Here is a 27,938-nt window from a genome sequence, read left to right as displayed (position 1 = left end):
ACAGACAGACAGACAGACAGACAGAGATATACATATATATTTTTCCCCCCTGCAAAATGTGCTCAAAACAATGACAGACAGTCATCATGCTAATCAGGCTGCCACGTAACCAAGGCTAGATCGCACAAACATAAAACACAGGTTGTTCCTTGGCAGTCATCTTATGTTGTCATAACGGGGCTCATTCTTTAAAAGTGCTTACCTTGGTATTGTGTGGGAATAAGGGATGAGACTGAAAAAACTTTCCTTATTAAGCTACAGATTTGAGGCCACATGTTGTAATGAGTGTACATGCACAGTGAGCCACTGTAAAGTAGTGGGAGCGCAACCATAACAGATGGAAATGAGAGAGACTATATTCTCAAATGACTAATGGATCAGTGGTAGGAGGGGGGTACTTACAGTACTAGCATGTGTCCAGCATTAGTTATGGGGTGCAGTAGTGTCACAGATAGATATATAGGTAGGCTATATGTTTACACCAAACAGGTCGTGGACAATAGGAAATCAGATTCTATGTCTAAAAAAAAAAAGCCTAATCAAGTCAGTAGGGTCTAGCCTGGTGGAACCAGACCGCAAAGGGGGCGTTAGGCACTTGTGCATCGCCCACTGTGAAAGTGTTTTCAGCAAAGAGCATAGTCTGTCTATCTGTGGAGAGACAGAAAATCCACTGTTGCTCTTTACTAAACAGGCTGGCATTACTCAATGCAATGTTAGCTTCCGGAACAGTCCATCACTCACCATGGGAGCGCTGTGAATAACAGAAATGTTTGCACATTTTAGTAGCGCTCAGGCCACAGTAGATGGTAATCCGGTGTTCCATAATCCTGGCCTTTGTGGCCCTAGAAGTCATATCTACATAGTGAAGATCACACGGGCAGGTAATCAGGTAAATACAATTTTTTGTATTACAGTTTGTATGATTCCGCTGTACCCATGTGAAGTTGGTGCTAAATGTGATCTCCTTTGTGGGTTGGGTCAAAGTACATAACCCACAAGATCCACTGGGGTAGTATTCAGGTGGTAAGTCCCACAGAGTATGCTGTGTATGAGAATGTTGGAACGCGGTGTAGTATGTACTCAAAGGTCTCTCAGATTCTGGGTCCGTCAGAAGGAAAACCATGGTCATGAGATCACCACGGACCCGGTCACCAAAATGCCCCAATGTTTCATAATAATCGGTTTCGTCTTGTTGGAATTCGAGGTGAAGGTAGTGACGCAGGTGACTGTGTCATCAACAGATCTAGCACTGGTTTCAAAGAGGGCCTCCCGATGGTCATTACATGCCCTTTTCTCAGCTCGCCTTATGATTTTCATGGGGTACTTCCAAGATGATAAGTTCTTGCTAAGTGCCTCACTTGTGGATCATAGTCCTCCAGAGAGCTGCAGTTTCTTCAAAACCAAAGAAATTGACCAAACGGTAAATTTTGCAGAGGGCCCTGGAATGAGGACTGTGATAAAGTAAAAAACTGTTACAGTTAGGGGTCTTCTTGTAGGTCTTAGTGTGCAGTTGGCCATCAGCAGAGACGAGCAGATCCAAAATAGGGTTCTCCTTTTGTGAGAATGACTGTGCATGTGGTATCATCGCCCTTCCAGAAGACCTGGATGTCATCTATATAGCAACGCCATATTACAATGTTATTTTTTAACAGATTTGTGTCCGTACAGATAAGGCGTTCTTCAAAGTGGGTCATGTACAGGCAAGCCAGGGTCAGCACAAAGGGGTGCCCATTGAGGTCCCTTGTACTTGGTGGTAAATCTGTTTTTAAACCTGAAGAAGTTGTTCTTCTATGCAAATGTTGTGCATTCAATGATAAATTCAATGGGCGTGGCAGCTGTCCAGGTCTGTGCTCTTAGGCAAACCTTGATGAACTCTAATGTGGTGTCCTGAGGGATATTAGTATATAGCGCCTCTATATCCAATGTCACCAAAAGGATTGATCTCTTGTTGGTTGTAGATATTGGCAATCAGGTTTAGTACATCCCTCGTATCCTTCAGTAACAAGGGAGTCTTCTGGACAAAAAGGTTGGAGATAGTGGTCACAGAACTTACTCAAAGGTTCCAAAAGAGACCCGATGCCAGAGACAATGGGTCTTCCTGAGAGAGGCTTGATGCCCTTGTGTATCAGGTAAGATAAAGAAGTATGGGATCTTCGGTGAAGTATTCACTAAGAACTCCGCTTCATGTCTTGTAATCCAGTCGTGTCAAGAAACTGGATACTCTTCATCAAGGTACCAGTAGGATCAGTCTTCATGGGGCGGTAGTACCTATCACCTGCAGTCATAGTCAAAGTCACAAGTATTCATTACAACAAGTGCTCTACTGTTGTCTGCTGGTTTGATTGTTATTGATGGATGCATGGTAAGAGTGATGATGGCTTCACATGGTCTAGATGGTAAGTTGTCATGTGGTCTTGGTGACCGAATCAATGTACTCTCTTTCAGTATCGCTTTCTCAAAGGTGAGGACTTCACTAGGTGTCATAGCTGCGGTGTGTGTAACTCTCAACGTGTCCTCAGGCCGGAGTACTACAATTAAATAAGGAGCGGGGGGACTAGCAGTACCTGAGCTACTGGACTATTTTTGAGCATTCTTTTTAGACAATAATGTGCGAATCAATCATCCGGGTCGGTTATTTGATAATTGTTTTTCATACAGATGATAAAAGAATCTGAAATAGATCTGCAGGATTTTTGAAAACAACAAAATTACCAAAAGAGACTAGCTAAAAAGAGGTCCATAATACCATGAGTGGTAGTATTTTTTTTTTTTTAGGAAGTTGAACATCCCTTTGTGCCATGCATTTATTTACTTTGTTAAGTGAGTGCAGACATATGGGATTGGTGATTTCAGGATCTCCTTTGGAAAGTTGGATTGTCTAAGGTTGTGCTTAGCTAGTGACTTTTTCATCAATTAAATGTTTATAACCTAGGCTATGCTTGAGTTAGTGCAGAAGCCAGAGCATAGTATTCATTTACTTTAATACAGTTTTTGTTTTACAAATAAGCAGTTCCAAATAAGTAATAAGATGTAACAGGGGCTCTCACTTGCTGATGAAGTTATTAGTTAAGAACAGAATGTTGGGTGTAGGGAACTGGTACAGAGTGCTACAACTAAACTCAATTACACTGTTGATTCCCCATCATTTAGATGAAATAGCTAAGAGCACTTGTTGGCAAGTGACGCTGGGGGAGTAGCAAATTATAGTAGATACCGGCCACAGAGCTCTTGGACCAGCAAATTTCAAGAGACTGGCTTCCCTTTCCAAGGTGGTTAACATATTATACACCCAGTGCTCTTCATAAGATAAACCCAGCCATATTAGGGCAATGCTTCAGGTGCCAAACCAAAGTATTAGGGGATTGGCCCCATACTTGCATTTTTTTTTTAACTGTCCAGAAACAGTTTATTGAGGCTTGGCAGGTATAATGTTCAAAGTGTATTTCAAATGCACTTATTAATTATTCTGTTCCGCGTCAGCTGTACTATATGAATATCAATTGAGTGATTTTTATTCAGGGTCTTTTACTTTATTGATTGTCAATATAGTTGTCTCAATGTTCAATGTCTTTATCAAAGGCACTTTTAAATAACCTTGAATCAGGTCGCTAGAGGCCTATGCTATATTGTTTGATTGTAATTCATGTCATTTGCGCTATACGCACAACTGCATAAGCTGCAACAAATTAAAAACACTTTAGGATGCTAATGTTTGTAATATGTGTACGCTCTCAACGAAAAGCAACTTTCTTTCTGTTGATTCATTTATGCAGTGTATACGGCTCAATACATTTTTTTAAACATGATGTCATACCCTGATAAGGAGGTGGGGGGAGGGGCATAGGGAAAGTAGGGGCTACTGCACGTCAACAGAGGGGGTATAAGGTTGTTTGCCTCTGATGTCTTGATGTTCGCCCTACTATGGCTCTGCAGACCGGGCAGAGTATACATCGTTCAGCACTTAAAACTCACTGTCTCATCTTTACCCACTGCAGTGCATCAATGTTCCCTCGCAGCTTCAAGAAAGTCTGCAATACACTTCTACTGACTAGGAAAGCGACCTCACCTATATCTTGTTCACAAGACCAGGCCATGGTATCCAAAATGGATCGCACAGGCCTCAGTTGTTCTAGCTCACTTACAACCTGCATGTATCATGAAGGCTACACAAAAAGGCACAATGTACACTTGGGATTCTACCACTGGGATTTGGGTAAGTACATAGGAGTAGAACTTTACAGACGTGGGACAGTAGGCCTCCACTTTGTTGACCCAGCTAAAAAGGTCTGGGCATAGCTATGGATTTATAAGGATACGCTGCCACCGGCGTTTGGGACAGTAGCCCCCTGTCTCTCAATAAGGGCATGGTTGGTGCACCCTTATAGGTAAATGGACTGGTCCAAGACCAGGGTTGTTATTGAAAGTAAATAACTTTTTCTTCCTCAGGCTACTTCTTTCTGCAAATTCCCCACCTTAAGAAAGAGATGAGTCCCAAAGTAATACACTGGTGGAGGTAGGCCTGAGTAGTATGGATCATTGGAGGAAGTCATGCAACACAGCTCTGGAACAGTATCCATTACTTCATTCCTGGCGTGTGAAGCAATCATGTTTAGTGAAAGTATGGAATGTAGACCTCATGGCTGCTTCACATATGTTAACCACAAAATGTCTCAAGCAAAATCAGTGGAAGTAGTCATGGTCCTGGTAGAGTGGGCTTTAATGCCAGTCAGAGGTTCTTTCTTGGTCAAGGCATAAGATTTATTTTAATTTACAAGATAACCCACAAAAAAGTGGTGTTCTTGATCACCACTTTGTCATTATTGGCATCAGCAAATGCCACAAATTGCTGATTATCCACTCTGTCCTGCCATATATGGGCAATGTAGTAGGATACTGCATGGCTGGGGTCCAGCCTAAGCAGCCGCTCCTCTTTAGTGGTGGAACGAGGACGAGAAATGCAAAGGTGAGGGACTGGTCCATATCAAAGGTAGCTACCCTTTCAGTCAGAAAAATAGAGATGTATGAACAACCAATTTGCCTAGATAGAAGATTGTGAATGGTGGTCAGATCAATAGGGCCTTTATTTCACCAACCCTACCAGTTGAAGTTAGCCACCTCAAGAAGACTGTTTTAAGAGTCGCAAGTCAAACTGGGCAACTGGGCCTCACAGCAAATGAGGATGCCAAAAAGAACATTAACACAAGATTCCAATTCCACTGAAGAACAATAAATGGAGTAGTAGGACGTAAGTAAAAAAAAAAAAAAACTTTCAGAAAATGCACCACTGCTGGCAATTTAAGCTGAGAAGGCTGTTTGTTTCCAAAAAGGCACTTAGGGTTATTTGGAGAACTCCTGAAAAGGCAGTGGCACACATATAAGCATGGTCATGCAGAGTGACAGCTGTGCCTATCAATCAAGCCATGTTGGCTGCAGAATCAAGGCCATACTTTAAGATCTGTCTGACAGCATCCATCGACTGAGCAAAAAGCCTTTTCATGTGCTCTTGTTCAGTAAAGGATCTTTTCATGTGTTTCTGTAAATTGACCATTAGAAGTTTTGCCAATTCCCAAAGGATGTGTAAGTAGCAGCCTAAAAGGTGTGTGGTGTTTGCAGTATAAAGAGCAAGGATGTCAGGAGCAAAGTGTCTTGAAGAGCTGCCAAAAAGAGATTTCGATTGAGCTTCAAGGAGAAAGGTAGTATCACAAGGCACTCTGGAGCGTCCTAGGAGGACAAAAAACTGGGGTCACAAGGTGCTGACCTATGTTATCTATCCAATTTTGTTTGTGGACTGCCAGGCCAGAGAAGGATGTTTCCAAGAGAACCAGTATGGGATTTAATAGTGCTTCATTAAAAGGTAGCAGAGGGTCTGACATTGCAGAAGCTTGTAAGATTGATTCTAAAATACTAGGATGGTCTCAGTGGTGTTCAAAGTCAACTCAAGTACTTCTGCTGCTATTCGCACCACCACAGTGACCAAATACATTTCCTCTAAAGGCAGCCAGAGGGATAGGAGATGTCACCATTTGGAGATTTTTCCAAAGTATCTGAGATGAAGTCCAAGAAGTGGCCAGTATCTGTGTTGCATGATGGAAAAATACTATCATCACCCTAGCTACAGACACAGGGGGTCATTATGACCCCGCAGTAGTGGTGGTCTGACCGCCACATTATGACCATGGCAGAGGCGCCACTTTCCAATTGCCGACACCACCAGGCTGCCGCCAGCCTGCACCCAGCCTGCAACCTGGCGGTCCCGGTGGTTATAATCCACCAGGGCAGCGCTGGGATTACAAGTCCCCATCTGCCAGCCTGTCCATGTCGGAAACGGGCGGAATGGGGGACTTGGGAGGGGGGCCTGCACTACCCTTGCACTTGGCAAGGGCAGTGCAGGGGCCCCCATGCACAGCCCGTCGCGCATTCCACTGCCCGAATTATAGGCAGTGGAATGCATGACGGGTGCTGGTGCACCCGCTGCACCGCCACATTGCCGACGGCTCCATTAGGAGCCGACTGCAATGTTAAGGCCCTTTTCGGGAACTCAAATTAGGGCTGGCGGATTTCCAGGCGGAGTCATAATGGGGGCCATAGTCTTCATTGGGCATGATTAGACCAATAGAATCAGACCCAGAGAGTTCCTCAATGTGGGCAAACCTTTACGCCCCAGAGAGGTTTTGTGCCAAAAGTCAGTCAAACATTTTCTTTTGCATCTTGGATAATGTCCATCAACTTTGAGGGTTTCAAATATGGTGTCGCAATCAAATCCAATGGTGGTACCAGTAATATCTGGTACCAAATGTACTGGGGGCAGTATCTTGGAGGACACAAGCTTTGTCAGAATTGGTGTCAAGGAAACAGCCTGTAGAGGCACCTAGTTCAAAGGCGTTAAAGTGAGAGAACTCCCTAACCTGCACAGAGTGTCCTAGATGATACTGGAATCATTTAGAATATGCCCAGTATGGCCTTTAAAAGGCTTAAACCTGTGAGAGGTCAGCCAAGAATCTTATCTTCATTTTTGTTTTTCAGAATCAGGTCCAGTGATCAATAACAGCCCATCCAGTGAAACAGTGTTGGGACCCCAAAAGGTCCCAGGAGAGGAACCGTTGTTCTTCTAGGAAGATGAGGCTTTGACTTCCTAAGGAGATCTTTGTCTTTTTTGTGGCACGATCTTATGGGGTCTCATTCCTTTTGTTGTGTCCTTGCATACACTCACCAAAAATAGCTCATATGATTTCCTTCGAGTACATCCAAGACAAGGAGACGCAGATTGAGGTGACATGTTCAAAGTCAAAAAACCTCATACAGATGCCATATTGGTCAGATAAAGACATCTTCTTGCTGCATCTGAGACCGAGTTTGAACTCTGAATTCTTTGGAAGAGACATATGATGTACTTCCCTCACCCAGTCAAAGGGTGAACTATTGCTTTGAGGCGACCTGGGACAAATTAACCCCCAAGCTAAGGATGCTGGATAGTTGTGTCCCACTGGGCTAGGATGATACCGGTTTCCTCTCTAGGGACTACTGCAGGGACTGGTGAACCCAGAAGACAGGCAGCAGCCTAATAGACAGTAGGTAACCCTCCAAGGGGGGGAACACACTAGCAGGTAAACAGACCTACTAGCCTAAAGTAGTTGTTATGCAAAGAGACTATCATAGCCAGATCCGAGTTCACCTATCACACTGCATCACATCCGCTCTTCAGCACCAACTGGAGAAGATAGATAACTGAATGGGACTGTTTCTAGAGCAATACTTGCAGACATACCCAACAACATAGCAGCAACAATGTTGGACCGCATACTGATGGGCATAAATTAATCTGGTCCAGCACTTGACGCTAAAATCGATACAGGGACCCTTGACTTTAGCATTGCTAGAGCAGAACAACATACATTTTCTGGAAGAGTAGCAAAAACCCAATCTAGGATTGCTTCAATGACACAGACAGTGCAGGACAGAAGAAACCCAAATGAAAGATCATCAGGCACCGATTTGCTGCGTGGAATATAAAGAGGAGGATAGAGAAAGCCAGTCTATCAAAAATACTTTGCATCATCAGTCTGCCCGAATAAGTGGAGGGGATACGTACTGAATTGAATCTTTAAAAAAAAAAAAAAATTGGTTCATCATGCGTGTGGCGAGAGCCAGTCCAAATTATTTTTCAGTCAAGATGCCACACAGAGTCCCAGCAACACCTCCACATATAGGTTCACGACCAAGACCTGTGGCGGCCTGAATACCAGCCAAAAGGACAGAGATCACTTCCCCCAACAGGCCAGGAAAGCAAGTCCCTTTCAAGTTTACACCAAATTATACTGCAACAGTCCAGTCCCAATGCAACCTGTCAATGGCAGCAAAAAACAGACTTAAGCTCAAACAGCTTGAAGCAGCCAGTATGACAATGAAACATAATATGGTTAATACAGTGCAAGTGGCCTGAATGATCTCTCAGGACAGAATGTTTGAGACTACGGGCAACACTGGTATATTACATTACTATTTAGCTCACAAAGGACAGAACTGTTCATTCTGTGCTTGATGGCAGATTAATTCTTGACAGTAACAGCAAAACCATTAGATAGTTAACATAACAAACATACACAGAACAGAACTCACTTCGAGCAGAAATTCATCATTCGGTAATCAAAGAGCTCATTATGCACAACTTGCCCACCGATGATCAGAATTCAACTTCCAGGTAACCTCAGAAGAGATTCAACAAGCTATTTCAGAAATGCTGTTGGCCTGATTAGGACTTCACAAGAACAGATTTTTTTTTGTTATTGTTTTTAAATATGCCTAGATCCTGATACCCAAACTTACAAGCACCGTTTGAAGAAGCTTATGACACTGACTTCCTTGGCACCACTATATTAGTAATTTTAAAGCCAAACCATCTGCTAAATTGGTCCTTGTCATACCGCCCAATTTAAAATAAATAAATGGTGAGGTGAAGATACTGGCTTCATATCATTTCAAGTAAACAGTCATTTCCTATGCATTTGTATGTGGCATTTGCAAGAGGTGATTACTTTCTAGATCCAAATGCACTCATATTAGTGAATTTCGAGGTTTTAAATATGGTCTACTGGCTCGTCATGCATCAGATTCTTGAGAGAATGAACTTCAGTCCAATTTTCCTCAACTATGTTGCAGTTCTCATACATGGCCCTACGGGCACATGTCCGCATAAACTGAGGACTATCACCCTCTTTTCCCAATAGAGCAGGGCACCCACGTCTGCTCTCCCAGCTTTTATTCACCCTAGCTGTGGAATCTCTCGCAGAAAGAGTAAGGCAAGATGCTTAGATAAAGATATTTCAGTATGCTCAGATAAAAGAATTTCATTGCTGGAGCAAATATGATACAAGGCCGATTACATATTGCCATTTATCCACCAGCTTGAGAATACCACTGTGAGGCTAATTAAAGTCCTGCAGGTCTATGGCGATGCCTCCATGGAAACTGGGAGAAATCAACTTGCATCCCAACAAAAGGTGAGATGCCAGCATGCCAGGCATACACTCAGTTGTGTGTTGTAGAAGAACATTTTAAATAATTATGCAGTTGTGGTGCAAAACCCTGGTCAGTGTTGGGACATGAATACTGCTCCAGCAAGACTTGGAAGAATGGACTTCTCTACCAAGCTCTATAATAAGGAGTATTCTTTAAAAAACATTTCACTACTCAGATTGTTCAACACTGTACAAAATTGCCTACTACGTTTTTTCCAGACCCGAAATCCACAATCAGCAACATCATATGTGCCGAAGGCCTCCCAAGAGTCTCCTTTATAAAATATTTACATGATCCATACAGTTGAGGGCTGGGGATAGCCAACATCAGTTGATACTACTGAGCTTCTCAGTTAATTGCTTGTAACAACTTGATATTCTGAGACAGAAGTGACCACAGAGCAGTGAGATTAGAGCTAAACTTCATAGAGAATCCCAAACTACACTCATTGCTATATGGAACAACTATCACACATACAATTTCACCCATTTCTAGGACACACATCATATGTTGGCACACTGCCCTGAAATACATCCAATGGCAGGGCACACTAAAGAAGGAAACCTCTCTGTGGCATAGCACATGGCTCTCCCACAAAACAAAACTGAATTGGTTCAGCCTTGTGACCTTCAGGGTATGTCAAACCATTTGAACAACTGTCCTTAGAATTCGCATTACATAAATAATTATTCTCATACCTGCAACTACACCACCCTTATAAACCATACAAGAACAAATTGGGAGGTGTTTAACCTTTTAGAACTAAAGTTGATAGTGGAGCAACTGGGGAAACGGGGAATTTTAAGAATGTATAGATCATAAGCGCATAACACACTAGACTCTGTAAAGACTTATGCAGCAAATGAAAAAGGGTGCAGGGGGAGCTGCAAGAGAACACAAGCAAAAAGGCAAACAAAATGCTTCACGAACTCCGGCCAAACCCTCTCACACCCAAGGCTTTTTCAGTTCAAATACTTTCACACAACCAACTATAAACTGGATGTGCTGTGGAAGAAGGGCAGAGTCCAGGACCCAACTTGCTTGCACTGTAAAAATGCCCTGTGTACGTTTCATCACCCAATATGGGACTGCCAGCAAGTCCCCAGTATTGGAGGCAAAAACATCAGATACTAATGAGGGTGGTGGGCTGTTCCAATTAGGTGTGCTGTCCCACTGAGCTGGATTCCAAATTAGTGATTCTTGGCATAACAGACAATTGTGAGGGTTCCTGGAGCAGTAGGCTTCTTAGAAGAATCAATCCCACATTATAGGAGAGTGGTTGAGGAGAATTAACTACTGCTCTAAAGCAAAAGAAAATGTATAGAAACCAAGAGACAGCAAAAGAACATGGAAGAAAATATGGAAGTCCAGGTTGAGACATTTTCAAACAATCCAGTTCGTAGTGTAATGGGATTACTTCACCAACAAGGTGTAACGTAAAACAGGTTCTGTATCGATGCTATGTGACATCTACTTTGTAATCAACTACTCTATTTGCCTTGTGTCTATTGTTGTAACATTCTTATTTGACAACTATAAAAATAATTATAAAAAAGAAAGTTTTTGGAGTATGGGTATTAAATACATGACCATGTTACCTGCCAAAGTGGAGGTTAATGCTGGACATACTATCGATTAATTTGATTTTTTTACAGACTTTAAGAAACCAGGTGAATCGGAAGACACCACCAGTACTAGTGAGCAGGAAACAGCATGGGGCACTCAAAGCACCAAGAAAAGGCAGAGGGAAAAACTATGACAAGGGATGAAATCAAGATCAGCACAAATATAAGCATCTAAAGAAAATGCACTAGCAGAAACAGAGTCCTGGACATCTACAGACCCTTACACCCCACAGTGCATTTTTCATCAGGACATTTAACAACAATTGCTACCAGAAGTCACCCCATGAGCTCTAAAACCATTATCTGACACATAAACTATCCTAGCTCTCCGAAAATAAAATTGGTTGACACAAAGGCCTGAGAACATGAAAGCATTTTACCTATTTAGACGTAAGCCAAATGAAAGGAAAATACTACAGAGCAAGGTGGTAAAGCAATAACTGAAGTTTATGAACTTGAAACCTGCGGACCACATCGCTACAACATACACATTGGACACTGGCATTATGAAAATAATAAACCAAAACTAAATCTCTGTTATCTAAAAAAAAATTGAGATAAAATTATAAGTGTACCAAACGCCTACTTGGTTTTGCATTGGTCCAATGCAGAGGTCATCCCTGAAAGGTATCACATAATTTTGCGGTACTTTACAAACATGCAATAGGCAGTAACTTGCAAGGGGAGCAGACATTATGGTCTACCACCTGTGAAAAAGAAGCCACAGTCCTTGTCTTTGGGTGGCAGGGACAGGTGGAGGGAAACAATACCCATCACTAGCGTCTACCAATGGACAACATAAAATGTACACAATCCTCATTTGAAATCTTATAGGCATGGACAATATGTTGGGGGGGGCTAAACGTAAGAAAAACAAGCATTTGAAATACAATAGGTCTCACATTTGCTTGAGTAAAAGCTATTGGCATGGTAAATGAATAAATGGTTTTTTTTTGCCACATGAATTGATCAAACAGGCCACATAATTTGGTCCTCTCTCAACAGCGGTATTTATCCTTAATTTGGATCTGAAGTAACCGTTTAGGGGAATCCAAAACAAAGAATGCACATAACAGCATTTACTGGGTTGTGAAATAATTAGGAAACACGCTGAACTTTGGGACTCCATATCCCAGACTGCCCTTGGCCCCTAGAGGCGGCCCTTCACCAGCCCAGCTGCCTGCACTTGGTGTTGACGTGCCCTATATAGCGCTAACAAGACATCCACGGCGCGGGACTCACTGAACTTTGGGACTCCATATCCCAGACTACCCTTGGCCACTGGAGGCAGCCCTCCACCTTCCCAGCTGCCTGCACTTGAGGTGCTGACATGCTCTATATAGCGCTAGCAAGATATCCGCGACGCTATGCACGCTAAACTTTGGGACTCCATATCCCAGAATGCCCTTGGTCCCTGGAGGCAGCCAGTCACCTGCCCAGCTGCATGCACTTGAGGTGCTGACCTGTGCTATATAGTGCTGGCAAGATCTCAGCGGTGCAGGACGCGCTGAATTTTGGGACTCCATATCTCTGACTGCCCCTGTAGGCTTTCCTTCACCAGGCCAAGGGCAGGCCCGTCCACCCGCATCAGAGCCCGGAGGAGGCTGGGCTGGGCCACCACCCTAACTTTCTATTAGGAGGATCTTGTAGATACTGCTTGTGGCTGTTACATCGTAGTGGGATGGAGTGACATTGGCTTGGTTGCTTAACCAAGGACTACTTACACACTATTTTGTGTATGGGTGAAAGGAAGCCGACAGACGGTAGGGCAGCCCTAGTAAAAAAGAAAACCTGCAAAACTATAAAGAATGCAGGGTTTAACTGCATTTTGGAAAGGATTGATAATTTATTGGTAGAATGCGAGGAAATATTGACTTCTCCTTTAGACAATGCTCCCCCACGCGCACAGAGTTAGCACTCCCTAAACTTGGGGGCGAATCACAGGAAATTTCCCAACATGTTTAAAAAGTGGGAGCCGCAGGGTTTGGCGCCTGAAGGTGATGAAGGAGTGGGTCATGTTGCTGCTTGCACTTCGTCACACTGGGCTGATGTGTTGCAATCTGCTGATAGCGACACCTTGCCTTGCAGCAATCGTTTTAGTCCTTTAAGTGCCACTCTAGACTCACATGATGATCCCTTCATAGTGCCCCGACAGTTGAGATTGCTGATACAAATGTTGCTTTCAATCAGGCTCAGGCTCAGTACATTTCCTATATACAAGATCTAAAAATTGAGGTGGCTGAGCTTAAATTCATGGTGACCACCTTAATCTCTATTGTTAAGCAGCAGTTACCTTCTGAAGGGAAGACTATTCTGGAGAGTGCTCATATTCTTGAACCTGCTCTCTTGGTTCATCTGCTGCGTTATCTACATTGTCCTTGCCAACTTTTAAGAAGATTTATTTCCCTACCTATTGTCGCATTAACACTAGCCCCATACCTTGTTTTGGCCAATGGCCAGCTGATTGCAGCTTGGGGGATCTTCAGCAGGGTCTTAGTCGCAGCAGTTCTTGTACTGTCAGGAAGTCGGCGGCAGCAGGTTCCGCCGCAGTAGACTACTGTCAGTCTTCCAGGCATCTGGATAATGGTGCATCCAATTGTGTTTCACATCTAGCTGCTAGTGGGCTTATATCTGCCTGACAACACGGTCATGATGGCTAATGTTTCTAAGTTGCATCCTGCAGCATGCAGGAAAGGTGGAGAATCTGTCAAAAACAAAATGATTAATTGGTTACGCCACGTGAGAGGCTGTCATTCTGTGATTCGTGATGATATAATTGGGGCAGTTAGGAGGACTGATCATGATACACATTATGCATGATTGAACGGACACTCAGGGACAGGAGTATGGTGGATGACCTGGTGGCTTTAGATGTAAGAGCTTGTGCACCAAGGCATTCTAGCATCCGGTTCAAATATTCCAGGTTTGCCGCTTACCCCAAGGCCTCAATCTGCTTCTCACCCAAGGAACAGTTCATTAGGATTATACAAAAATGACTGACTTCGAGTGTCATTTGACCCATCTTTCGACCTCTTTACTCCCTCGCTGATACTATCTACACTCTCTCCCCTGGTTATAGCTGATCGAGATACATCTATACTTCTCAGCACTCATGATTCGAATTCCTTGTTGGCATCTAGTTCTCGCCCACATCTACCCTGGTTTCCATTTTACATGATACAATCAGTTCTGCTTGCACTGGTGACTTACCCTGATCCTACTGGCATACTTAGTTTTGACTGTTCTCTTTGGTAGGAAATTCCGAATAAGCCAGATAACCAGGCCGCTATTATATCTACTTTGCCATCAGCATTTCAACATGCCGGGGTGCGTCTTGTCTCTTGGAATGTGGCAGGACTGAGCTAAGATCTCCTTACCTGCTTGCACTCAATTTATTGAGGACTATGACATTGGTCTTTTCCAGGAGACATGGGCCCTGGATCCGATCTTTAGTTCTGGCTAGCTGAATTTCTGCATTTCACCACTCCCTAGCAAGAGGGGCAGACACTCTGGCGGTTTAACCACTTGGGTTAAAACAACATTAAACTACTGCATTCAACAGTTATCTATTTACTCTCCTGACATACTAGGCATCCAGCTACAATTTGGGCCAAATTTAGGAGTAATTATTATTAATGTTTTTGCAAGAGGGGTCGGGTTTCATGTACTCTTCTTACACTGGAAACATTCCTTAGGCAGTGTCCCCGGCATTTTAAACTTATTGTGGCAGGTGACTTTAATGTCACTTTCAAGCCTCTTGATTGGGATGATCTCCGCATCACGCCGGAGGAAGATCAGGTGTGGTCTTTGCCTTCCTTAGATGTTCCCCCCATTAACAGGTGGTCACAAGTAGCCATTCACCAAAAAGCCATGACCATCGAATTTGGCCTTAGGGCCCCTAACAGCAGGAATAGATCAGACGCAAAGGGTTGTCACACATATAACAAAGTCAACCACACAAGTAGAATTGATTACTGCCTTGTTGATGTAAGACTGAGGCCTTTTGTCATTGACATGACGGTCATTGAGAGGACAGAGAGTGACCACAATCAGCTAACTGTTCAAATTCTTGTTCCTTGTAACCAATCATTTTTATCCACTAACTCTACCACACTGATGACAGACATCAGTATGACGAATGATAAACGCAACTTCAAATTGTGTCAGGTAGTAGCTCGTCCAGTTATCTTAAGTGCTGTGAATGTTGTTTTCAAGACCTTGTTAACGCACACAGAAGCTGCTCATATAACTAACAATGCTCAATTGAAAACATCTCACATCTCTTGTTTTGAGAGTATTGCAGCACATTTGTTTGTAGCCAGTAAACCTGGTAGTAGCAGACCCAAAGGAAAACATCCCTGGTTTAATAAAAAAATGTCAGGTATAAATGGACTATTGGCTAATGCCATTAAATCTAAGAATATAGTTTCCATTCGCACGACCAGGAAGCCTTATAAGGCGGCCATCTGCAAAGCTAAACGTGAACGAGATGAACGGTGGTGGGTAGCGTTAAAAGATGCTTCACTTGAGAAGGACTTTCGAAAGTTCTGGTCTTTGGTTGCATGGGGCCCCGACACGGGTGCATTGAATATAACAACAAATATTGCCGCCTCACGTTGGGTAGATTATTTTAGCCAACTGTATCCTGACGATCTTCCTAGTTCAGCTCGAGAGCCTCATGGGGCTTTCTCTGCCCATTCTGGCCAATTTAGCTCTGCCACTACCCAATTGTTTACACTCTCTGATGTGGTCCATTCACTTGGCACAGTGAAGCGTGGCAGGGCATCTGGTTCTGATGGGAATCCAGCTGACTTGTTTTTGACTGATATTGATGCTTGGTCCAGCTATATCCTTTTTTTATCCAATGCAATAGCGGCAGGAGCTCCAATTCCCGATTCGTGGAAAGGTTCTGATGTTGTATCTATTCAGAAGAAGGGCGAGAGATCTTCAAGACCCATCAGTCGGTTAGATTGCTTAAAAAGGTTTTTGTCAATGTCTGTTGGGGAAGATCCAGAATTGGATGTCGGATTTTGACATCCTTAGCCCACTACAAGCAGGTTTTCATAGGAAAATTTCTACCATAGACCAAGTCTTTAGGTTATTACTTTTGTACTGGAAAATGGTTATAATCTGTAGAGGGAATCTTTATGATGCATTTGTAGATTTAAAATCAGCGTTCAATGTAGTACCCCGCGCAAAGTTGTGGAAGGTTCTCTCAAATTTGGCAATGCCTCCCTACATCCTCACAAAACTTATACACCTCCATGAAGATAATTATGCCCATATCCGGTGAGGTGACCAAATCTGTGTCGAAACTGACAACATTTCAGTGTCAAGGGGTGTACGGCAAGGCTGTGTCCTGGCCCCCACCTTATTCTCATTATCTATTAATGACATTGCTCCTTTCTTGGTAGAGACAGATGTGCCTTCTTTAGGGGCAGCTAAAGTTCCCGTCCTGTTATTTGCGGACAGCAAGCTTCTGATCTCCAAGACCTGAGTGGTTTACAGAAAACTCTAACTCATTTCAAGGAGTTCTGCTCTACTAGGGGACTGGAGATCAACACTTCTATAACGAAACTGATGCTCTATAAACCACATAATTCATTTAAAGGGAACATTGTGTTTAGAGGCATCCTACTGGAGATGGTGAAGTATTTCAGCTATATAAGTTTAACAATCTCAGACAATATGTCCTGGAAGCCACACACTGCCAAGTGGCATTGAAACAAAACAGATCACTGGTGCTTTGCTCAAGGAGTTTGCTCCTTCATATACTAAACCTATTCATCCAGCACTTCAGGTTTATGAGGCCAGGGCCACGGGCTCCGCCCTTTATGGTGCAGAATTATGGGGCTATTCTAATGTCCAAGAACTATCCTCAACTGAAAACAACTTTGTGAGGAACCTTGCCTCTCTTCCTCAGAGTACTCAGTTGTTCCCTCTCTTCATGGACTTGGGCATAAAGAGAATAGGGTCCAAAGCTCGCTTGCGTCCCCTCCTGTATTGTACCCGGTTCTGGACCACCCCTATACTGCAGCTCTCCAGGTTGTGCTGAAAGCCGATCATTTTCTTATCGTTCCTTGGCTCAGAAATATTAAAGATTCACTGCACCTGCTTGGTTTGTGCGATCTTTGGGACTGTCCAGATGTTGCCTCATTTCCTTCCAAGAGGGATTTGAAGAAACACTATTGGGGGTGGTAGACTCGGATGAGCAGCGTGGAGCAGGTTGTTCCAAGCTGTCACATGATTATAAAGATGTGTGTAGATATGAGGCATCCTGGGATGTGATTCTGTCCCCTAAGTATAGGAAGCTTAATTTACAGTTTTATTTGACGGCTCAACCATTAAGATCGTTCACTTCTAACTAATCGCCTGGGGGATCATCGGCCTGCCCAGCATGCAACGCTCACATTGTAAATCTACCCCATGTTTTATTTCTTTGCCCTTCCTACATAGTGCCTCGCAGTAATTGGCTTGCTCCTGCCTGTAGATTACTAGGAGTTCATAGTTATTCTATCGCTCTTCACATTCGTAGGTCAGCTACCCATCAGGTTTTAGCTATCTCTTTTGCTTGGAGCCATGTGGCTTCTTAGAACTGAAATTTTACTCCCTCGGCGTGACACTGCCCACTGAATGTACAGTTTTATTGCTGTAACTGACACACGCTTGTAGGGAGCCTATCATGGTTATAGTTTTTATATAAACCCCCGGTCCATGTTCCTGATTAAAGCGAGATGCCATTGCTGGGGCCTACTGCGCAGCTTAAATGAATGCAAGAGGGTGGAGCGCATTTCTAGGAGACTGTAATGTAAGTTAGGTCTTAGGAGTGAGATGAAAGATATGTTCCACTGACAAGGAAGGGAAAAATGGGTGGGTTTGAATGAGATTGGGGGGGTGAAGTAGTTAAAAAAAAAAAAACACTTGCCTGGGAACACAGCGTGCACGGAGCCCTTGTCATCCCAGGAAACAGGAATGCCAAGGCTGCAGGGGAGATAGGGAGGGGTGGTGTGCAGAGGAAAAGAACATGGACGGAGTGAAGCGGGCACCGCACGCCAAACAAAACATGAGCACCAGTGGAAAGTGCTTGTTCAGAATTACAAGAGGGTGTGGCGTAGGGTACAGAGCTGATGACTTTGGGACTGAGGAACCAGGTTCGAGTCTGGCTGTCTGCTCTCCCAGTTCCCCCATAAAATATGCTGATGGAAACAAATAAAATTAAACAATAGCAATCTAAACAAAATACCGAAGGTAAACACCACAATAGGAGGAGGAGAGAGAGACAAAGAAATAGCCCGGAATTAAGTTATGGTGTACCCTCCACAGGAAAACAAATTAACAGCAAGACACAGAGACACAAGGTGCCTAGAACATGCAGTAAATACTATATGTGCTTCAGCTACTAGACTGCTTCAGCCGCCTGCTGCTCCCAGAGGCTCACCGCCAAAAGAAAAAAATTGTGCGTGAACATAAAACACATCGGCAGAAGTGAAAGGCTACAGGTAACAGGGCCAGTCCTCATGGTCATGAGCAACACACCAAAAGGAGGGACAAATGTAAGTGATTGCCCACAGAAAATCCAGGATTTTCGAAGGACACAAAGGAACGAATTACAAGACATGGGCATGATCTGAGCCCACAGATGAGATACACCACGCCTCGAAGAGGCAATGCGTGCACTGCCTAGGCGAGACCTAAAAATGGACGGGTCAAATGGTGCACATGTGGTACTCATCTTTTGCCTTGGTGGGGGATGATCTGGATTAGAGCAGGGGTTTTGTACGTCATTAAGAAAGACTGCTCAAAGCAACAGGGAGTCTGGTACTCTGAACCCATATTGGCAGCCCTCTACCAAGTCCCACATTGAGACACCTTCCTGCCTCTTCGTATTACCACGCAACCACATACCTGTAACCCTGCCAGCCTAGCCAGAGTACATTTTGGCCACAAAAACCCTAGATGCCTTCAACTCACCTCACACTACTCTATCACCAGGTTGGCCTGGATACTCTCCCCAGTAAGGTACTTCATGGGAGGGTGCAGTTTGTACTGGCATCCCTTATGATGCAAAAACATGAGATAGTGGAAAGAGATGCAGAATATCCCACCTACCAAACCAGCATTTGCTGATTCTACTGAACGATGCATCAATCAGGAAATGAGAGAAACTGCAACACAGGTTGCACCATTGCAAGGGACTCTGTCAACTCCAATGAGTTCAACCGTGTGAGCCCGGTGGGGCATCTGGGAGTCGGAGAGTAATGTAGTGATTTAATGGGCACCTTTAACAATGTATTACATAACTGTTGGTAAATCAGGAAACACACCTCACTACCCACAGGGTGGAATTTTCTTTAAATGCGCGTGTGTAATGAAAGGTTATCACACCCTGAAAGTTAAATAACTTGGAGAAGGCATAGCACTTTACAAATTATTTAGGTAATTTATAGTTATGTTGTGACAGTTTAATGTCATAAAGAAAGACCACAACTGTTGCTTTTAAGGTGCGGAAACACTAACGTTTTCCAAGTGGTAGACATTGAAGGTAAATTGGTGGATTGTATACTGCTTTAAAAAAAATATATATTTCAATTTTTAGGCATTGGTAATAAGCATGTACAATTGGACAGACTTTTTTTTGAACTGGGGTAAGAACATTAGAAATGTTCTCATCAGATCCTAGTCTGTTTTGCGATCAATAATGATCTCAGAGATTCAGATGACAATCAGACGGTGATGTGATTTCTGATGTCCCTGGTCATAAGTGCCTCTTTGAATTACAATTCTTCAACATATACATTCAAGCTGCTATCACAGGACTGGTTAGCTGGCACATGTGAACGACAAACACAGAATTCACTTTATGAAAGGATGATGTTTGTAATGATACATGTCAAGAAAACACTGTTATAGCACGTTCGCAAAATCTTTGACAAATGTGTTGTTGTAGAACACTCATTCGAAGCAATAACACGCACAAGCCAGGTATTTATTGTACATGTGATATTCTTCTCATTTCAGTTTATCTGATGCAGTAAGGGCATGTAACCGGGCGTACCTTGTAGGATTCCATCCGATGCCTTGTTATCACAGTCACTCTTTCGACTACTGCTCGCAATCGGAGCTGTGTTGCGACCGAAATAAAGGTGACCACCTCAGTTGGTACATCCGTCACACCAAACCTTTTAGCTATAAAACAAAATAAACAGTCTCAAGTGTTTGACCATCTTTCAAGTCAGCCTGCACAAACAGAGGTATCTCCAGTACCCTTTACCCCAGTTAATGTGGGAAAACCCTCTAACAAACAGGCAGTCTTAAAGAAGATTATCATTCCCTGATTTTAACATTTTTGCAAACCAGCGACGCACATATTCTCAGGCGAACAATGGCATTTGTACATAGCCTCTACAGGAGAAATGTAATACTTCATGTGCACCTAGCTCTGTGACAGAGTTAAAGGTACTTTGTGTGCAACGTCCGGGTTGGCACAAACACATAGTAAGCTGCAGAACTGGATAGATGAGGGACACAGGAAGAGGAAGGGCACTGCTGTGGGCCGGCACCAGAGGTGGTACTCCAATAAGGTACAGCCACAACTCGAGCCTCTGCTTTCTGGCCCACAAGATATTCAGTCTCAAATGGCTCCCAGGATATCACTGACTCACTCTTAAAGCGACCTCCCTTGAGCCCTCACTCAACTGCGATCAAACCTCTAATTTAAATAATCTAAAGAACAGCAAAAGGACCGAGATTAAACATGTTCTCAAAATTGTGTGTTTTTTCCAAGCGGAGTGGGGAAAGGAATCTCCCAATGTAGCACCAAAGCCACAGCAAATCCCCATTGTGGTTCTTCCTCATACTAATAGCCTGATTTTTGTCCATTCAAAAACTCAAAAATCACTGAAAAAGAAACCAATGCAGTTCTGAAATGTGGTGCACACATCCCTTTACAAAACTATCATTTTCACAAGATCCCCTAAATACTACTATGACATAGGCCCCTAAACACTCCAAATAATCTTCAAATCCTACCAATCTTAAAGAACCAGTGTTTTAGTGCTGTAAGGTGCCTCTTAATTGCCACCAAAGAAAACCTTGGGAGAGAACTCCAATCCCCCAGCACTGATAAAATAGTGTGTGGTGAACAGAATGTTGGATAGGTACAATGGGAGTAGAATGTAGGGATGGAATGGTTGGGCAAGAAGAATGTTGTGGGAGGCAACTGCTGCGGGGCAGATGCGGGAGGATGTCGAGTTGGCTTTGCTCCCTTTCGACGAACCTTGTTTTTATTAATTGAGTTGGAAACAAATTTGTCTTGCTGGCACGTTCTTTTCTGCACAATGGTGACGAGCGGGAGAGAAGCAGCGCCACTTTAAAGTCATATAACTCTGTCTACTTTGCGTTTGAATTCTGCCGGCAAACTTCATGAACAAAAACATTTCCCGGAAGGAGAAGAAGATTCAGAGGAGGCGGTTTTCGGCGGTAGTGATCATACTTGTTCGAGGAGTACATTTTGGAAATGCAGGTACGATAAACTTGTGCGTGGAGCTGTGCGCAAGCATTTATTGACTCGTACAGTGACGTGCACTTAGCGCGTGGAGCTGTGCATGAGGGTTTGATGCATTCAGTCAAGCACATTCTGCGTAAAAAGAAGCCCCAATGCCTACGGACAAAACGTAAGATTATAACTTGGCGGCCATCTTTGTTGTTTGGGAGGATTCATTTTTACAGCTTTGGTTGTACGGCAATCGATAAGGATATTCACTCTGACTTTCCCTTCTATCCTTCGTGTTCGGTGACACACACACCTTTAATTACTGAAGGATCATCAATCATCAGATGGGTTGTATGGCAATTGGTACAACCATTTACTTTGACGCTGTGCGTTCGGTGACGCGCACACCCAAAACCCGGAAAATATTTTTTTTAAGGGGTGACACGCACTGGCCACACTCACATACTTGGGGCAGTGGAAATTGTGGCTAAACGTGGAGTTTTATTGATTTACTTCTTATAGGGGGATAGATATGTTTAGCATCCAACCACCATCTTTCTTTTTATCTAAGCATGGAGACCCACCCATACCATCGGAATTGTGGTTGGATTTGTTTGAGGCATATGTGGAAGTATTAGAGGATGGGGAATGTATACCGGAAACACATTTGTTCTTACTAAAGAAAAGACTAGGTGCAATAGGTCTTAGAGAATTTTAAAATCTGCCAAAGTTGAACAACGTTGATGAGGAAGATGTGTATAAATGTGCTCTCAAACAGTTACAAGAAAGGTATGGTAGAAAAATTAACGTAGTCATGGAAAGATATGAGTTTTAATCAAGAGGGCAAAAAGAAGATGAATCAATTGACCAGTATATGGCAAATTTGGGAAACAACATGTGAAATATTTGGATCACGTAATTTCAAGGAAGGCATTCGTCCGAAAATTAGCCATGTGAAAGCCATTTGCGATGCTCCAGAACCCAAGAGCAAGGAACAGTTGGTATCCTTCTTAAGGTTGACAGAATTTTATGCACGTTTCGTAGAAAATTACACATCCAAGGTTGAGAAACTTAGAGAGCTATTAAGGAAAAATGCAATGTTTTGGTGGGGACAGAGACATACTGAAGAATTTGCAGCACTTAAAAAAGAAATTGTAAATGCATCATACCTAAGAACATTTGATGAAGATGCAAATTCTATCATTTCTGTGGATGCTAGTGGGCATGGCATGGGTGATGTCTTAGCCTAAAAAAGGAATGGGAATGAGTGGGTGGTCGCATATGCATTCCGTACTCTAACACAAGCAGAGAGGAACTACTCTGTTATTGAAAGGGAATTACTAGCGGCGACTTGGGCTGTGCAACGTTTTAGGATATATGTGTGGGGTCGCAAATTTAAGATATGTACGGACCAAAAACCTTTGGTAAATATCTTGAGCCCTGGAGGTGGGAGAAATCTTACCCCCCGGTTAGCGAGACTCGCCTCTAAACTCCAAAGGTACCATTATGAGATTATGCACTTGCCAGGGAAAGATAATCGGGTGGCAGATGAATTATCACGGTTGCCTTTGACAAATGAGAATTGTGAGGAAGTGGATGATAATGAGTGTGATGTGGCACTTCCGTACGACGATATGGTATTTATTGAAGATCATGGGAACGAATTAGAGTTTTCCAAGGATAAGTGGATCAAGAAAATGCAAAAAGATGGAATCTTAGCAAAGGTAAAGGAATTTCTTTTGAGGGGTGGTCATCTGAGCGGCAGCTTCAAGGGGAATGTAGTACATTTTGAGTTATCCAAATGCAATAACACTGTGTTGAGGGTGGGTAAAATAGTACCTCTTTATGGCATATGTGCACTTATTGTCAGGTTAGGACATGAAGGGCATGGTGGTATAGCAAGTAAAAGAAGGAAAATTAAGGAAAGCTTTGGTGGATAGTATGGTTGACCGTTGGGTGAGGAAATGCAATGCATGCAAGGCAAGCGACAAGTGTGTCAAGCCAATGGTAGTACCTCTGCAGATGGTCAAATTCCCTGAAGGACCTTGGAGGAAGGTAACAATTGACTTTATGGGGCATTTTGCCACCTTAGCATCCAGAGAGGCGTATGCCATTGTCCTTAATGATTATTATTTTAAGTGGCCAAAATTTCATATTGTTGGCAATGTGACCACGGATGTGGTCATCAACTTTTTAGAGGATGTGTTTTCCAGGGAAAGGATTCCTGAGTCTTAAGTAACGGATAATGGTGTGCAGCTCACATCTAGTAAAATGAATTCTTCTTCAAAACTTATGGTGTGAATCACCTACAGGTGTCATTATATCATCCAGAGGGAAATGGTCAAGTCGAAAGGTTCAATAGAGTAGTTAAGGAAGCTATACAGTTGGCTCTGAAATCTAACCTGTCATGAAAGAAGGCTCTTCAGAGTATATTACTATCTAATAGAATTACGCCCCATTCGGTGACAGGAAAACCCCATTTCAGTTATTAAGGGGAAGGAAACAGTCTTCCAAGTTATTTCCAGGGTGGTTAAAGAATTTAAAAAAAAGGAGTAGGGGTTGACCAATAGTGATGATCTAATTAGGGAACATGTGTCTAAAACACAAAGGTCATGTGCTGAGTAGAGTCAACAGAAGGAGAACCCTGCCTAAACTTGTTGCAGGGCAATATGTGCATGTGAGGAATCATGGATTCATAGACAATGGGGCAGCCCGTTGGTCAAGTCCTACTAAAACAGTGAAGGTACTGGATGGAGCGGTCAAGCTTGAGGATGGTAAGATACATAATCTGCGGCATGTGAGTGTGTGTGAAGGAATCAACATGCGTGAAAACAATGATGAAATCGAGGGGTATTTGCTGGGCAGTGATTCCGAGTTGCAACTAGTTGTGAGTCCTGATATTCATTTTGATATACATGCGGACTCTGGTCATAATGCAAATAAGTGTGTTTCGACCACTGATGGTATACCTCTTCGACGAAGTCAAAGGGAAAAGAGATTACCTGGGAATCTCGAAGAATTTGTCAAGGAACGCTGAGCAATAGTAATCTAATGTGAATGTTATTGATCTGGTTAAATGAAGAAATGTAGCTCCTGCAATGTGTAATTGGTATAGCACTATGAAAGGTAGCATTAGTAATTTTGTGTTAGTCAGAATTTTTTTTTTTTTTTGGGGGGTAGAAAAATTGTAGTGATCGAAATGTAGGATAGCTACAATGGGAGTAGAATGTGGGGATGGAATAGTCAGGCAAGGAGAATGCTGCGGGCGATTGCTGGCGGATGTTGAGTTTGCATTGGTCCCCTACGACTAACCTTGTTTTTCTTAAATTGAGCTTGAAACAAATTTGTCTTGGTGGCACGTTCTTTTCTCCACATAGTGTTTACATTTTGTCATATTTTGACCAATTTATCTTGTTGAAATGTGCTTACACCTGCCACCATATTGTGTCCCCGGGGTAGACCTGTCACTCGTCGGTTCCACACCTCCCCATGGCAAGGATTACAGAAAAGACATGAAATGAGACGTCGTGAATACGTTTTATGATGAGTATCTTTATTTCAATAAAACAAATAAGATCAATAATCGTAGAAAAGGGACACAGACACCGCAACCAACCGTCGCTTCTCACCGTCTCACTCCTGGAATTCTGTGACATCACACTATACGATGTCACACGATTCCAAGTGACACGTCCAGGTTCTAACCACATCACCACACTTCTTCCCCCCTTTGAAAGCTATATCCAAAATAAATATATAGGTTAAACATTAAGCATAAAACTCTATAAATAAAAACAACATAAAAAACAACATTTAAGATATACCGCCTTACAAAATAATTCATAAGAAACATGTCATATACAGATAAGCTCTATAGATCATACACATTTTTTTTTTTTTTACGTCATGACAATCTCGAAATTTTGCAGGTTTATATCCAACTCACACTTTTCTTCCCAAAATCCTCTCTCAGTTTCTGCCGGAACCTTGATCATTAATTGTTTTTTTGTGCCCTGCATTTTCATGGTGGGGTCCAAAGCTATTCTAGTAGTACTCCATCAAGTACCATCTGACAATTTCACTGCATTCCTACGCAATTCTTGAATTTGCAGAGAATCCCTGAATCTTGACATACCTTTCCTAACCAACAAAGGATTCTTTACCCGCACCCAATCTCCAACATGCAGTCCATCACTTTTGTCTTGTGACCCACACAATTTCCTTTGTCCTCTAGTATTCGAATTGGTCTCTGCTATTTGCCAGATTTTTTTTACATCCGACCCTTCATGAAACAATTTGACCATCCAGAACGGGCATAATTCAGTAGTGGCAACTCTGCCCCTCATGAGTTCAAAAGGACTTTTCCCAGTGGCTACATGTGGTGTCGTGCGATAAGACCAAATCAGATCTTTAACACTTTGATTAACTGACACATTGCTTCTACATGCAGCTTGAACACAATCCACTAAAACTCGGTTAAACCTCTCGACCATTCCATTGCTTTGAGGATGATATAAAGGTGTTCTAATGTGTCTAATACCACATTTATTTAGAAATTGTACCATTTCTGATGAAACAAACTGAACACCATTATCAGTCAAGATTTGTTCAGGAAAACCTTCACGAATAAAAATGTTCCTTAAGCAATTGATAACACTTTGTGTGGTAGGAGCCCTGACAAATTCTACCTCAACCCATCTTGAAAGATGGTCAATTATGACTATAAAGTACCTCATATCAGGTGGTAATACATGGTACGGACCCAAAAAATCTAGACCTAGCTTTTGCCAAGCTCTAGCTGGAGATGGCACAAAAGAATCTGTCTCTCTCCCAGTGATCAAAACCTGGTCACTCATGGAGCACTTAGTACAACTCCTTACATACTCCTCTATCTCTTTATCCATTCTGGGCCACCAAAAATCTGATCTCAACTTCCTCTTCGTGATGGTCGCACCTAAATGACCAGAATGAGCGCTAACAATTAAATCCCTTCTCATACTTTCAGGAGGAATAAGTTTATCACTCCTCACCAATTTGTCACCCTCAATAGATAATTCATCTGACACCTTCCAAAATGGTTGAAGATCCGGTGAAAGATTTTTCTCTTTGGGCCATCCAGACTTCACCAAACACATCACTTCACTTAATAAGTCATCCTTCTTCACTGACTCAATCCAACTTTCCTCATCTAAAGATTTACAACCTTCAGAAATGTAAGCTACAAAACATTCTTCAATCTCTGTTTCCCACTCTTCTTCATCATCCTCTTTGATCGGTAATCGAGACAGAAAATCGGCCCTACTGTTTTTCCCACCAGGTATATACTCAACAGAGAAATTGAATTCTAATAGTTTGGCAGATAACCTAGCAATTCTAGCTGTAGAACGTTTAATCTTTCTCCCTGATAATATGTCTACCAAAGGCCTATGATCTGTTTTTAAGATAAATTGTCTGCCCCACAAATATGGTTTAAATTTCTCAACACTCCATACACATGCCAACAGTTCTTTCTCTATCACTGAGTATTTGCGCTCCACTAAGCGTAGGGTTCTCGATGCAAACCCTATAGTCCTTTCAAAACCATCACTTGAAATTTGTGTTAAAACAGCACTTAAACCATATTCACAAGCATCCACCGTAACCACTGTTTGCAAACCTTCTGTAAAAGATCGCAACACTGGTGCTTTAATGATGTCTTGTTTAACTTTTTCAAAAGCTTTGTTGCACTCATCTGACCAAGCAAAAATCAAATTTTTCCTAAGCAGAGCTCTAAAACACTCAGTGGTATTGGCAAAAATTTTCAGAAATTTCGCATAAAATTCACATACTCCTAAAAATGACAACAATTGTTCTTTAGTTTTAGGAGGAGGTGCCTCTAAAATACTTCTTACTAAACCTGGCTTTGGTTTAATACCTTGCTCAGATAAGATATGACCCAGGTACTCAACTTCCCTTGACTTGAACACACACTTCTCTTCCCTTAAGGTTACCCCTCTAACTTCTAATGTGCTTAAAACATTTTCTAAAACTTTATCATGTGCTAATTCGGTGTCCGAAAAAAACAAAATATCGTCCTGAAAGACAACTACATTTGGATTATCACTGAACATGCTGGACATAACTCTCTGAAAAACTGCCGCTGCCGAAGCTAAACCAAAAGGCAGCCTACAGAACTGAAATGTGCCATCAGGTGTGACAAAGGTTGTCAAATGTCTGGAACTAGCATCAAGCTCTACTTGATGGTAAGCTGATTTTAAGTCCAATTTTGTAATCCAGCTAGACACCCCAACTTTTGTGATCAAATC

The 27,938-nt window shown here is 42.6% G+C and overlaps 1 protein-coding gene across 1 annotated transcript in view; it reads right to left on the bottom strand.

Moving 5' to 3' along the window:
- Positions 1 to 27,938, bottom strand: part of LOC138267494 (transcription initiation factor TFIID subunit 4-like) — a 1,241,721-nt gene that overhangs the window by 649,704 nt on the left and 564,079 nt on the right. Inside the window, exon 11 of the mRNA XM_069216487.1 lies at positions 20,197 to 20,327. Coding sequence (XP_069072588.1) covers positions 20,197 to 20,327 — 131 coding nt within the window. The remainder of the gene's footprint in view (positions 1 to 20,196; positions 20,328 to 27,938) is intronic.

This window comes from Pleurodeles waltl, chromosome 12 (genome assembly GCF_031143425.1).
Source record: "Pleurodeles waltl isolate 20211129_DDA chromosome 12, aPleWal1.hap1.20221129, whole genome shotgun sequence".
Lineage (NCBI taxonomy): Eukaryota > Metazoa > Chordata > Amphibia > Caudata > Salamandridae > Pleurodeles > Pleurodeles waltl.
Note: the sequence above shows the minus strand (reverse complement) of the source record. Positions and strands in the feature narration are given on the sequence as shown.